The 14,400-nt window shown below is 38.3% G+C and overlaps 1 protein-coding gene across 24 annotated transcripts in view; it reads right to left on the bottom strand.

Annotated features, from left to right (window-relative positions):
* Positions 1–14,400, bottom strand: part of ANKRD28 (ankyrin repeat domain 28) — a 191,803-nt gene that overhangs the window by 47,417 nt on the left and 129,986 nt on the right. For 21 of the 24 annotated variants that reach the window (XR_012430663.1, XR_010584705.2, XR_010584706.1 and 18 more), the window contains 2 exons: positions 9,548–9,690; positions 6,095–6,307 (listed from right to left, as the gene is read on the bottom strand). Coding sequence is in view for 19 of the 24 variants with exons in the window: in XM_045385170.2 (XP_045241105.1) it covers positions 6,095–6,307; positions 9,548–9,690 (356 nt within the window). In the remaining 5 variants the exon portion in view is untranslated. The remainder of the gene's footprint in view (positions 1–6,094; positions 6,308–9,547; positions 9,691–14,400) is intronic. The other 3 variants (XM_074030970.1, XM_074030971.1, XM_074030972.1) reach the window with 1 other exon arrangement.

The raw sequence follows: 14,400 nt of genomic DNA, 5'->3' as shown, positions 1-14,400 counted from the left end.
GAAGTTCTAAAGGAGTTCCAAATATGAAGAAAAACAATCCCTGAGTTAGGTTATCTTTTCTTCTGATTAGGTGGTGTCTTTTCTTTTCTAAAATATTTTAGTTAACCAAAACGTACATGTTACCAATGCAAAAGAAAAACTACTTAGCAGCTTCCTAAACTCACAGCAACATTCAGTATGCCTTCTGTGTAGGTACTAAAATGGAAATGTCACAAGTATCCTAAGTTTATGCTAACACAGTACAATGCAGATATTCTTTAAAAATCCTCATGTCATTATAATAATAATTAGAACATCCTAAGTATCTACTTAAGTGTTTGATTCCATAATATGAATTTTTCAAGTAAACAAGCCATCCGATTGGCAAGCAATTTTAGAGAAGTTCTAATCTTTTGGAGGCAGTATGAGAAAGGAAGGAAAAGAGGAGAGAGGATGCATGCATGCACAGGTTCTGGAGTCAGAATAACCTAAGCGTGAATCCCAGATCTCCTACTTACCACAAGCAAGATTTTGGACAAGTTGCCTAACTTCTTTGTGCCTTCACTTCCTCAACTGAAAATGAGGATAATACCATATACATCTCATTGGTCTACTGTACAGAGTAAATACAATAATCTTTGAAAAACACTCAGAAGCACATCAGTGCTTCTCGGGATATATTTGTTTTATCATTATTTTTTAATGTACTAGTTGTTATTCATTCAACCAGAAAAAAAAAGGGGGGGGCAAAAAAGCATCTTGGCAAAAAGGATTCTGTCTTTCCAAAATGTTCCAGATAGGATATATCCTAATTTTTATTGTTAATATTTTAGCTACAGCCCTTTTTTCTTTTCTTTTCTTTTTTTTTTTTTGAGACTTGCTCTGTTGCCCAGGCTGGAGTGCAGTGGGATGTCAGCTCACTGCAAACTCTGCCTCCTGGGTTCAAGTGATTCTCCTGCCTCAGCCTCCCGAGTAGCTGGGATCACAGGCGTGTGCCACCATGCCCAGCTTATTTCTGTATTTTAGTAGAGATGGGGTTTCACCATGTTGGGCAGGCTTGTCTTGAACTCAAGATCTCAAGTAATCCACCTGCCTTGGCCTCCCAAAGCGCTGGGATTACAGGCGTGAGCCACCGCGCCTGGCCTTTTTTTTTTTTTTCCTTAAAGAGATGGGGGTGTTGGTCTGTCAGCCAGGCTAGAATGCAGTTGTGTAATCATAGTTCACTGCAACCTCGAACTCTAGGGTTCAAGTGATCTTCTAGCAACAGCCTCTGGAGTAGCTGGGACTACTGGCACGTAACATTACACCTGACTAATTTATTTTTTGTAGAGATGGTGTCTAAGTTGCCCCGGCTGGTTTTGAACTCTTGGGCTCATGTGATTCTCTGGCTTTGGCTTCCCAAAGTGCTGGGTTTACAGGTGTGAGCCACCATGCCTGGCCAGCTATAGCCAATTTTTACAGACATAAGAAAAAACATAGATTCCATTGATTAGAAGGATAACAAAAATAAGGGGAAAACAAAACAAAACAGAAACCCCCACGACTCAAAACAAAACAAAAACTTGTAATAAAAATTTGATTAACAAAATGATGAAATCTGGAAGATAAAATTATAATTAACATTTATATATATAGCACGTTTCAGGCACAGTTTTAAGACACTTCACATGGTCAGGTACGGTGGCTCATATCTATAATTCCAGCACTTGGGGAGGCCAAAGCGGGAGGACTGCTTGAACTCGGGAGTTTGACGCTGCAATGAGCTCTGACGGTGCCACTGCACTCTAGGCTGGTCAAGAGTGAGATTGTCTCCCCACCTCCCTTCCTCCTAAAACATCAAAACCAAATCCACTTCATATATGTCATTTAATCCTCACAACCCTATGAGATTGATACCATTAATCTTGTTTTACAGATGAGGAAATACAGGCCCCAGGGTTAAGTGATTTTACTAGGTCTCATAGCTAATAAGTGATGAGTCCTTTATTTATTTTTTTGTTTTAGAGACAAGGCTTGCTATATTGCCCAGACTAGACTTGAACACCTGGCTCAAGCGATTCCCTCACCTCAGCCTTCTGAGGGTAGCTGGGACTAAAGGCACACATAATTGGGCCTGGTTAGAATCCTTTATTATAAGCCTATAGGTGACACTGGATCAACATTTTTACTTTCTACATTCTGTTCATAAAACCTATTCTAAGTATACAAAGGAAAAAGATTCGGATTACCAACTAAAAAGTTTGCCATAAGACATGTTAGGAGGGGAGAAGGCACAGTTATTTCTCTCTGAATTGGAGAAACATCGTAGAGTTTTCTTTTTTTTAATCACCTCAAATCATTTTAGCAGAAAGCTAGGAGTATTAAGAAAAAGAAAGACAGAAAGAAAGAAAAATAACAAAAACCAAAAATTAGATCTACAAAAATCCTAATGATTAATCTCACAGGCATCCAAAAACAGTAACTACAAGCCAAATATTTCACAGTATGTTTTTAGGTTTAAACTTCAAAACAAGCATTTGGTGCATTTTGCTCAGCTGACCAAAATCTATTCTTAAAGAACAACAGTGTGGGTGGGAAAACATGTGCATATAAATAAAACAATCAGTGCAGTAAGGCTCATGTCAAGCAGTTCTAAAAAACACACCTATGCTGCTTTATAAACCTGATTCATTTTACCTCTACTACTTTGTAGGAAAATGAATTTAAAACCTTAGAAACTGAGTTACTACAAACTTAAAGTCACATTCCAATTTCTAGTCATCTATAACTGGATCAAAGTCAGAAACAACAAAATAGAGAATGTAGTGGGAGGAAAAGATTAAGCAGGAAAAAAGAGAGAATGTGGTTAAGAATATGAGGGTTAGCAAATCAAATTTTTATAATAAAGGGCAAGTGTCAAGTGTCCCCACAGTCAATCAATAACTTAGTAACACTGATTTTACAAATATAAAAAATACAGGTGTCAGGAATGAAATATATTCTTGCTGGTTGAAAACTCACAGCTACCAACATATTGTGTGTAAAGGCGGGAAGGGACCTGAGAAATCAACATTGGAAACGTGTTTCAACAGATTGTGGCAATAAAACAATTGGACAATTGCATATAAATGAGATGTCATACACCCTTAGGTGAAGTTAAGACAACTTTTGTGACATCTGTTTTGAAACCAACATCACAGGCTGTTGTTGCCTTCCAATCTACTTAAATATATCTTAATCCCTTTGTTAAAAAATTCACTTGTCATATATGAAATTCACCACTGAGTTTTCTAAATTATTAAGGAGGTAACTTCAAATAGGACCACTGGTTTCAGCATTTTACTCTAAGTGGGCCTGTTACAGGACTGATTCTCAATTCTACATTTCAAAAGAAAATACAGACTTAAAAACAATCACAGGTACTATAGTCACCTATGTAGACACTAACAGAATCAAGTGATTCATTATCATCAAATTCTAATAAATATTCATGCCAAAATGGCAGTGCATAAAGACCAATCTCTACCCTTTAAAGACAGCATCATGTGAACCAAAATATGCATAGTAGCTGATGACACCGGTAAAGTTCCATAATTTCCATAATACTAACATACAAAGATGATTTTACCTACATTCACTATCATAAACAGGTCTCACAGAGACTGAGAAAACTTGGTTGTGACGTTTGCTTTTGAAAATGTTAACATAGGCCGGGCGCGGTGGCTCAAGCCTGTAATCCCAGCACTTTGGGAGGCTGAGACGGGCGGATCACGAGGTCAGAAGATCGAGACCATCCTGGCTAACATGGTGAAACCCCGTCTCTACTAAAAAAATACAAAAAACTAGCCGGGCGAGGTGGTGGGCGCCTGTAGTCCCAACTACTCAGGAGGCTGAGGCAGGAGAATGGCGTGAACCTGGGAGGCGGAGCTTGCAGTGAGCTGAGATCCATCCAGCCACTGCACTCCAGCCTGGGCGACAGAGCGAGACTCCGTCTCAAAAAAAAAAAAAAAAAAAAAAAAGAAAAAGAAAATGTTAACATAATTCCAAATTTTTTATTTTTGAAATAGCCTTTCATTAAAGAAACATTACTGCCCCTTTGAGGAAAAAACTAATTTTTCTCCTCACAAGGGTTTAGATATTTTTCTGGGCCCTAATTATCCAAAGTGCTGGAATTCTTCAAATTAAAATAAGCAGTTCAAACTTGTAATAAATAAACTTTCTAGTAATTACCTAAACTATAAAAAATGTTACTAGGTGATTCAACCGAGACCGAAAAACTTTTAAAAAGATGGTTTCGCTCTAATCATACTGGGGCACTTTATGACATCTCATGCCTTTTCTTACTTGGGTGTAGTATGTAAACATTTTGTCCTGTAGTTGAGAGAGGGCAATTTAAAGCAATGACCTAATTACAGATGGATTTGTTGCTGTTACAGCTGTCAGAATTGACCCGTGGCATCATTAAAGGCTTCACTGAAGTTAGGTAAGAAAATCTGATGTAATTAAAATGCTCTGAAAATCATATAAAATGCTCTGAAAATCTGATGTAATTAAAATGCTCTGAGAAGTATTTTTACTAATCCTAAATGGTTCAATTTTGTGTCTGGTTTTCTTCGTACCACCAGATACAGTTTGGCAAGTGCTCAAAGGATGAATTGATAAAATTAATACAGAAACAACTAAAGAATTCTAGAAAATCTAAGTAAGATGATTATATATTATAAAATAGCAATGCTCAAAATCTGGATTGCATGTGCTCTCTTATAAAATTATACAGTGAAAGCATATTTATTGTGGCTCTAGAATTTTCATTCATTTGAGGCAAGATCTCACCTGTCGCCCAGGCTAGAGTACAGTGGTGTGATCACAGCTCACTGTAACTTTGAACTTCTGGGCTCAAGAGATCCTCCAGCCTCAGCCTCCTGAGTACCTAGGACTACGGGATAATTTTTAATTTTTTTTTGGTAGAGATGGAGGTCTTGCTATGTTGCCCAGGCTGGCCTTGCTCAAGTGATCTTCTCGCCTTGGCCTCCTAAAACACTGGGATTACAAGCGTGAACCAGATTGTATCCGGCCAAAATTTTCATTCATTCCTTTATTTATTTTTTGAAACAGAGTCTCACTCTGTAATCCAGGCTGGAGGGCAGTAGCATGATCTCAGCTCACTGTAGACTTGACCTCCAAGGCTCAAGAGATCCTCCCACTTCAACCTCCCAAGTAGCTGAGACTACAAGCATGAGCCACCATGCCTGGCTCATTTTCTATTTTTTTGTGGAGCCAGGTTATGCTGTCCACGCTAGTCCTGAACTCCTAGGCTCAAGTGATCCTCCTACCCCAGCCTCCCAAAGTGGTGGGATTACAGGGAGGAGCCACTATGCCAGTCCAGATTTTTCACATATTTCTAAAATCTAAATGCCTACTCTTGAAAGTAATTATAACAAAAAAAACAAAAAGCAACTATTCCTTATGTGCAAAACACTGATATTTCTTTTCCCCCTAACACTGTATAAAATTTGAAAAGACCTGTAGAGTGAACACCCAAATACATACCATCTAAATTGTGCCACTAGTATTTTACTCTATGCCTTTTATTGTAGATTCTTCTGCCCTTCCATCCACCCAATTATTTGATGCTTTTTAAAATTATATAGACATCATACATGTCACCTCTAAACACAACATTAATAGCGTCAAACATCTGTTTAGAATTTTCCTTCTAAAAGAAAATTTATATGCTATGAAAGCATACAAATGAACCTTATGAGTTTTGACAAATCTATACAATATAAACCCCTGCCAAAATACAAAACATTACCACCATCACATACAGTCCCTTCATACCCCTTTCCCAGTTGATCCCTCCTCACAATGGCAATAATTGTTCTGATTTTTTTCAATTATAGATTCTGGAACCCCATATAAATGGAATTTTATTGGTTCTAGAACCTTACATAAATGGAAAGAATGTATATACTCTTGAGTAAGCCTTTTACTCAGCATAATATTTTAAAGATTTAGCCATGTTCTTGAGTTTATCAATAGTTCCTTTTTATTGCTGAATGGTATTCACCACTGATGTTGTTTTAACATTGACATATGAAATACTTAAAGTATAGATTATGATTTTGTTCCTTACCTTCATATTGACATCAGCCCCATTGCCAACTAGAAGCTCTAAACACAATGCTCCATGTGTTGATGCAGCAGCAAAGTGCAAAGGAGTAAATCCTTTTTCATTCTTTTGATTTACAATAGCACCACAGTCTATAAGTTCATTCACTACAACATCTTGTCCATTATAGCAGGCTACATGAAGAGGTGTATTTCCATAGGCATTTGGTTCATTCATCTATCAGAAAGATAAAAAATGTGAATGTTAAAGTAGTTTTGCTAATTATTAATGTTGTGAGTTATTTTAGCAACCTGTGGTTGCAATCAAATTACTAAAGTGAGAAACGGAGACAGGATAAATACAGAGATGAGGCTTATAATTCTAAAGTTGGTGTAAAATAATAAACCTTTGACAAGCATTTTGGTATTACATTGATTTTATACATTCAGGGAATGTAATTCACATATACAATGTCTACTTCATGACAAAACTGAATAATACAAAAGAGGCATTTTAGGAAAATGTAAACTAATGTATTTTGAAAGGCGTTCTAGGTAAAGGATTTACTATAGAATTAATTATAATCATAAAAAATGAACACAAACTGAAGATTCTGAGGTATATTCAGTAACATGCATATTTTCAACTTTTTCATTTTGCAGTGACAAAGGCTAACCCTAGTAATAAAGTATAGATCAAGATTTTTAAACAATGAATCGCATGTTCTATTTATTTAATTCACTTTTTGCCACAAACTTGGGCTCTTAATATTTTCCAGTGTCATATACAGGTATTTTATCACAAGTCAAAAGAGTATGCTCAAAAATGAGAAACAATTCATGTAATTAAGGGTTTTGCTTTTCTCTTTTTTTTTTCTGAGACAGGGTCTCTCACTCTGTCGCCCAGATTGGAGTTGAGTGGCACGATCTCAGCTCACCGAAACCTCTGCTTCCCAGGCTCAAGCGATTCTCCTGCCTCAGCCTACTGAGTAGCTGGGATTACAGGCACGCACCATTACCAACCAGCTAATTTTTGTATTTTAGTAGAGACCGGGTGTCATTATGTTGGCCAGGCTGGTCTTGAACTCCTGACCTCAAATGATCACCCACCTTGGCCTCCCAAAGTGCTGGCATAGGCGTGAGCCACCGTGCCCAGCCTTGTTTTTCCATTTCTAATAAATAAGGGAATACTTTACATGATTACTGTGTAGTCAAGAATCTGACCTCTCCCAGAGAGGTCTGTCCTTTGCCCTTGGCTTTAGGGAGGTAATCTATAACATATCTGATAAAAAAGTCTCTATTTAGAGTAGGAGCTTTGGGTCACCAGGTATTATGTATTTGGAGACTGAAATCAACCACATGGACAACCAATCAAGCCATGTAATGGAGCCCCAATAAAAACCAAAAATGAAGCTCAAGTGAGCATTCTTTGTTGGAAATACTTCATTCATATTGCCACACACTGATGCCAGGGAAGGAGAGTAATGGGACCTGACTCTGTGAGGAGGGGCTAAGGGAAACTTTGCCTTTACAATAATCCTGCACTCTACCCTATGTGTCTCTTCCTTTGGCTGATCTCAGTTTGTATCTTGTCCCTGTAGTAACCACAACTGTGAATATAAAGCTTTAATGAATTTTGTGAGACTTTCTGGTGAATTATCAAACCCGAAAGTGGTTTTGAAAGCTCTCTGAACTTATAGCTGGTCGTTAAGTAAAGGGTGGCCTTGTGTGGAGACTCTGGACCCTAATCTTGTAGTTGGCCCCGGTATAATGCAGCTTTAATTAACATTTTCTTTTCTGGGATCACTGGTAATAGAGGAAGAAAAAAAGTTTGAACACTTAATTTTAATCAAAGTATCTAGATTTTTTCACAAGAACACAGACAAGGAAAAGATTCTCCCTCAGAGCCTCCATAAGGAACCAACCTTGCTGACACCTTGATTTAGAACTTCTATACTCTAAAACTTTGAGAAGTTAAATTTCTATTAGCCCTCCAGTTTGTGGTAATCCCCCAGGAAACTAAAAACAAAAACAAAAAAACCCAAAAAACACACAACTGGGGGCCACATGTTACTAAAAGGCTGTAAGTCTGGCCACTTATTTTGATGAACAAATAGTCACCAGAGTTTACAAATGTAACTGACTGTCAATAAAGTCAGTTTTAAAAATTGCACCAGAATGGACTTGAAACAGTAATCAGAAACAAAGTTGCCTCATTTATCCAGGTCAAGGATCTTTTAAGGTATTATTTCACTCTGCGGAAACGGAGATACAGGAATTGAGTTGAGATTTTTGCAAAGTCTTCTTGTGATCCTCACACTTTCAGTATTTATTAGCTTGTTTCAGGCAAAGTGTTTCACATGGTCCATAAGTTAAGAGCGTATCTAGCCCTACAGTTCTGTCATGTATTCTTTGTCCAACCAGGCTATCACCTGCTTTTCTTAGTTTTTTGTAGCTGATCTAAACTGTATGCCTTTAGCAGATCCTTATGCTACACCTTCCAATTTGCTGTTTTAAAGAATCAATGAGTTCTTCAAAATGTGTGTTTTCAAGAATCAGGACATTGTCATAACTCTACCTGAAGTAAGAATAAATACGCTGAGTGGGCTGGGCGCGGTGGCTCACGCCTGTAATCCAAGCACTTTGGGAGACCAAGGCGGGAAGGTCACTTGAGGTCAAGAGTCAGACACCAGCCTGGGTAACAGTGAGACCTCATCTCTACAAAATAAAAAAATTAGCCTGTAGTTCTAGCTATTCAGGAGGCTTAGGTGGGAGGATCACTTGAGCCCAGAGTTCAAGGTTGCAGTGAGCTGTGACTGTGCCATTATACTACAGCCTAGGAGACAGAGACCCTGTTTCAAATAAATAAATAAATACATAAACAAATGAGGGAGTAAAGTACTTATGTTTAAAGGATGGCTTGTGAAAAGCTGTACAGGTATTCTAAGTTACCTCAATTCAGCAATCAAATATATCCAAATAAAGCAGCATCCCCTTTTAACCAAACGGAATTATATAGTAAGGAATACTTATACTTGGTGGGCAAAAAGCCTCTTGTTTTCCTGCCCAGCTCTTGCCAATATTCTGTAATGTAAACTGCTATAATCATTTTAAGAGAATATCAGACTAGGCAAAGAAGACTAACAATAACCCAGCTATCTAATAATACAAGTGTGTCTGATCTGCTGGTTCCCATAAGTGAAATGGAACTATAGGGCCTGGAATGCGATATAGAAGAAAAACTGGCAATAAACCACACACCTTTGAAGTGTATTTTACCTCTTAACATGCTTTGACTATTTACATGCCTTGATCATAAATCAGTGCATTAGGTATTACGTAAAGGACTATAAATACCCAATTAAAACATGAAAACATTGTATAAAATAATTTCTTAAACCTGAAATAACTTCTATCAATACTGTAGTAAGTATAAAATGGGCTCCATAATTTCGTACTGTTCAATTAATATACCTACATCAACTCCAAGATCTAGAAGGTACTTGACTACGCTGATCATTCCACTAGAGGCTGCTGCATGAAGAGGTGTGTAAGACTTTTTATCCTTGCATGTCACTTCAGCTCCATGCGACACAAGTAATTTCACTACTTCAATGTGACCTAAAAATATGTTTTTGAAGAAAAAATAGAGATGAGCATATGAAAACTATTAAATATAATCCCAAATATCTTTAAGCAAATTTAAAAAATGAAAATAGAAGATGCATAAGTCATCAATGAATCATGTTAACTTGAGAAAGAATAGAAGGAAAATTTTAAGACTTCAGGGGTGGGCATAATGGCTCATGCCGATAATCTCAGCACTTTGGGAGGCTGAAGTGGGAGGATCACTTGAGTCTAGGAATTTGAGACCAGCCTAGGCAACACAGTGAGACTCTGTCTCCACCAAAAATAAAAAAAATTAGCCGGGTATGGTGGCATGCACCTATAGTCTCAGTTACTTGGGAGGCTGAGGTAGAAGAATTACTTGGGCCTGGGAGGTTAAGGCTGCAGTGAGCTGTGATCATGCCATTGCACTCCAGGGTGGGCAACAGAGCGAGGCCTTATCTCGAAACAAGACCAAAAAACAATAGAATTCAGGATAATTCTGATAAATGTTGGCAGAGATAATTAGTAATTAAAAAGAATGTTGGCCCTCTGTATACACTGGTTCCATATCTGCAGATTCAACCAACTGCAGATTGAAAATATTTGAAAACATAAAAACAGTAAAAAAAATAATAATTAAAAAAATAAAAATGCAGTGTAACAACTATTCACATTGTATTAGGTATTATAAGAAATCTAGAGATGAATTACAGAACAGGTTATACGTACACACTATGGCATTTTATATAAGGAACTTGAGTATCTTCTGATTTTTGTATGCAAAGGAGTCTGAAACTAATTCTCTAAGGATAACAAGGGACAACTGTAATTAATTTGATTATTTTATTCGGTGATAACCCTGCAGTCTATAATTTTCCTTTTGCCTAGATCTTGTTTTTGGTCTAAGGTTACTTTAATACATTCATAAATTCTACAGTAAGCTTTTCATTTCTAATGCTGGCATACCATATCATATGTACTTTGCTTTATTGGGCTTTGCAAATATTGCACCTTGTTTCTTAAAAATTGAAAGTTTGTGGCAATCCCGTGTCAAGCAAGTCTATTGGCATCATTTTTTCCATCAGCATGTGCTCATTTCATGTGTCTGTGTCACGTTTTGGTTATTCTTGCCAATATTTCAAACTTTTTCAGTATTATTTTATCTGTTATGGTGATCTGTGATCATTGATCTTTGGCATTCCTACTGTAATTGTTTTGGGGCATCACAAACTGAACTCATATAAAGTGGTGAACTGATCAGGCATGGTGGCTCACGCCTGTACTCCCAACACTTTGTGAGGCTGAGGCGGGTAGATCACCTGAGGTCAGGAGTCGAGACCAGCCTGGCCAAAATAGTGAGACCCTGTCTCTACTAAAAATACAAAAATTAGCTGGGCATGCTGGCACACACCTGTATTTCCAGCTACTCGGGAGGCTGAGGCCCGAGAATCGCTTGATCCCCGGAAGTGGAGGTTGCAGTAAGCCGAGATCACGTCACTGCACTCTAGCCTGGATGACAGAGTGAGACTCTGTCTCCAATAAAAGTGGTTAACTTAATAAATGTGTATTCCAACTACTCCATTCCCTCATCTATCTCCTTTTCAGACCTTCCTCTTCACTCAGACACAATAGTATTAAAATTAGGTCAAATAATAACCCTACAGCAGCCACTAAGTGTTCAAGTGAAAGACAGTTGCACATCTCTCACTTTAAATCAAAAGCTAGAAATGATTAAGCTTAGTGAGAAAGGCATGTTGAAAGGTGAGACAGAATGAAATCTAGGCCTCCTGTGACAAAGTTACCAAGTAGTGAATGCAAAAGAAAAATTCTTCAAGAAAATTAAACATGCTACCAGTGAATGGACTAACGAAAAGAAAGCTAAGTAGCCTTACTGCTGATACAGAGAAAGTACTAGTGGTCCGGATAGAAGACCAAACAGCTACAACATTCGCTTAAGCCAAAGCCTAATCCAGAGCAAGGCCTTAACTGTCTTCAATTCTATGAAGGCTGAGAGAGGTGAGGAAGCTACAGAGGAAAACTTTGATGGAGCAAAGGTTGGTTCATGAGGTTTAATGAAAAAAGATGTCCCTATAACATAAAAGTGCAACGTGAAGCAGCAAGTGCTGATGTATTAATAGAAGCTGTAACAAGTTATCTAAAAGATCTAAGATTATTAATGAAGGTGGCTACATTAAACAACAGATTTTCAATGTAGATGAAACAGCCTTCTATTGGAAGATGCCATCAAGGACTTTCATTGCTAGAGAGAAATCTATGCCTGCCATCAAAACTTCAAAGGACAGGCTGACTCTCTTGTTAGAGGCTAACGCAGCTAGTGACTTTAAGTTAAGTCAGTGCTCATTTACCATTCTGAAAATTCCACAGCCCACATGAATTATGCTAAATCCACTTTGCCTATGCTCTAAAATGGAACAAAGCCTGGATGACAACATCTCTGTTTATAACACGGTTTACTGAATATTTTAAGCCCACTGTTGAGACATACTGCTCAGAAAAAAGAAGATGCCTTTCAAAATATTACTGCTTATTCACAATGTACTTGGCCACCCAAGAGCTCTTATAGACAAGGAGATTACTGTTGTTTTTGTGCCTGCTAACACAACAGTCACTCTGTTGTCCCTGAACCAAGAGTAATGTCAACTTGCAAAGTCTTTTTATTTAAGAAATAACATTTGACATGGATATAGCTGCCATAGTGATTCCTCTGATGCATCTGGGCAAAGTAAATTGAAAACCTTCTGGAAAGGATTCATCATTCTAGATGCCATTAAGAACATTCTTGGCCAGGTGTGGTGGCTCACGCCTGTAATCCCAGCACTTTGGGAAGTCAATCACCTGAGGTCAACAGTTCGAGACCAGCCTGGCCAACATGGTGAAACTCTGTCTCTACTAAAAACACAAAAAGTAGCCAGGCGTGGTGGCAGGCACCTGTAATCCCAGCTACTTGGGAGGCTGAGGCAGGAGAATCACTTGAACACAGGAGGTAGAGGCTGCAGTGAGCCAATATCACACCACTGCACTCCAGCCTGGGCAACAAAGCGAAACTCTGTCAAAAAAACCCACAAAAAACAAAAAACAAAAAACATTTCTGATTCATGGGAGGTGGTCAAAGTATTAATATCAACAGGAGTTTGAAAGAAGGTGATTGCAACCCTCATGGATGACTTTGAGGGATTCAAGACTTCAGTGAAGGAAATAACTGCAGATGTGGTAGAAATAGCGAGAGAACTAGAATAAGACGTGGAGCCTGAAGATGTGCCTGAATTGCTATAATCTCATGATAAAATGTGAACAGATAAGGGGTTGCTTCTTATGGATGAGTAAAGACAGTGGTTTTGTGAGATGGAATCTACTTCCGAAGATACTGTGAATGTTGCTGAAATGACAACAAGGTTTTTAGAGAAGTGACTCCAATTTTGAAGGAAATTCTACTGTGGGTAAAATGCTATCAAACAGCTTGCCATGCTACAGAGAAACCTTTTGTGAAAGGAAGAGTCCATCAATGCAGCACATCTTTGTCTCATTTCAAGGAATTGCCACAGCCATCCAAACCTTCAGCAACCATTCACATTGAGGCAAAACTCTCCATTAGCAGAGATTATGACTTGCTAAAGGTTCATATGATAGCTTTTTTTTTTTAAGCAATAACGTATTTTTTAAGACAAGAACACTGAAAATGAATAAAAACGACATGTACATTGTTTTAGATGTACTGCTACTGCACACTTAATATACTATAGTATAGCATAAACATATTTTGTAATGAATTGATTATTTTTAGAAACGGGGTCTTGCTCTGTCACCCCGGCTGAAGTGCAGTGGTGTGATCACATCTCACTGCAACCTAAAACTCCTGGATTCAGGTGATCCTCCCACCTCAGCCTTCTGAGTAGGTAGGACTACAGATGCATGCCACCACACTGGGCTAATTTTTAAATTTTTTTGTAGAGAGAGGGTCTTGCTATGTTGCCCAGGTTGGTCTTGAACTCCTGGCCTGAAGCAGTCCTCCCACGTTGGGCTCCCAAGATGTTAGGATTACAGGTGTGAGCCACTGCAGGCAGACTAAACATATCTTTTATATGCACTGGGAAACCAAAAAATTTTTGTGATTTCCTTATTGAGATACTTGCTTTGTTGTGGTAGTTTAGCACCAACCCCACAATCTCTCTGATCTCTGCCTTACTGGAATTGTTTCAATCTGGGAGTTTCTTGGGCTTGTTTCTTCAGAATGTTAGGTCTTTAGAACATGCACCCAAAAACCTCTTTTTCCTTATAATTTCCACCAGATCTCCTTAACCAATTTAGTTTACTACTCACCAGTGTAACCATGAGGAACCGGTTGGTTATACTGTGTGATGGTTAACAATCAACTCCCAAATCTCAGTGGCTTAAATAATGTTTTTATTTCTCTCTCAACCATAACAGGTTGGCAAGAGGGCTCTGCTCAGTTACTCAAGGACCCAGGCTCATGTAACTGACATCATCTTGAATGTGGCTGGTCACTGTGCCAGAAGGGGAAACAGACTGCAGCGTTTCCTATCAGTAATTAAATGCTCCAGCCCAGACCACTGTTGCTTTCATTCATTAGCCAGAACTAGTCCTAGGCCCCACCCAACCACACAAAAAGGCCAGGAAGGGGGCCATGTATCTGGAAGGTGAGAGAACCACTATTCTCCTTTTGTAACTTGTCACTTATTTGTC

The sequence above is a fragment of the Macaca fascicularis genome, chromosome 2, assembly GCF_037993035.2.
Source record: "Macaca fascicularis isolate 582-1 chromosome 2, T2T-MFA8v1.1".
NCBI classification, from domain to species: Eukaryota; Metazoa; Chordata; class Mammalia; order Primates; family Cercopithecidae; genus Macaca; species Macaca fascicularis.
Note: the sequence above shows the minus strand (reverse complement) of the source record. Positions and strands in the feature narration are given on the sequence as shown.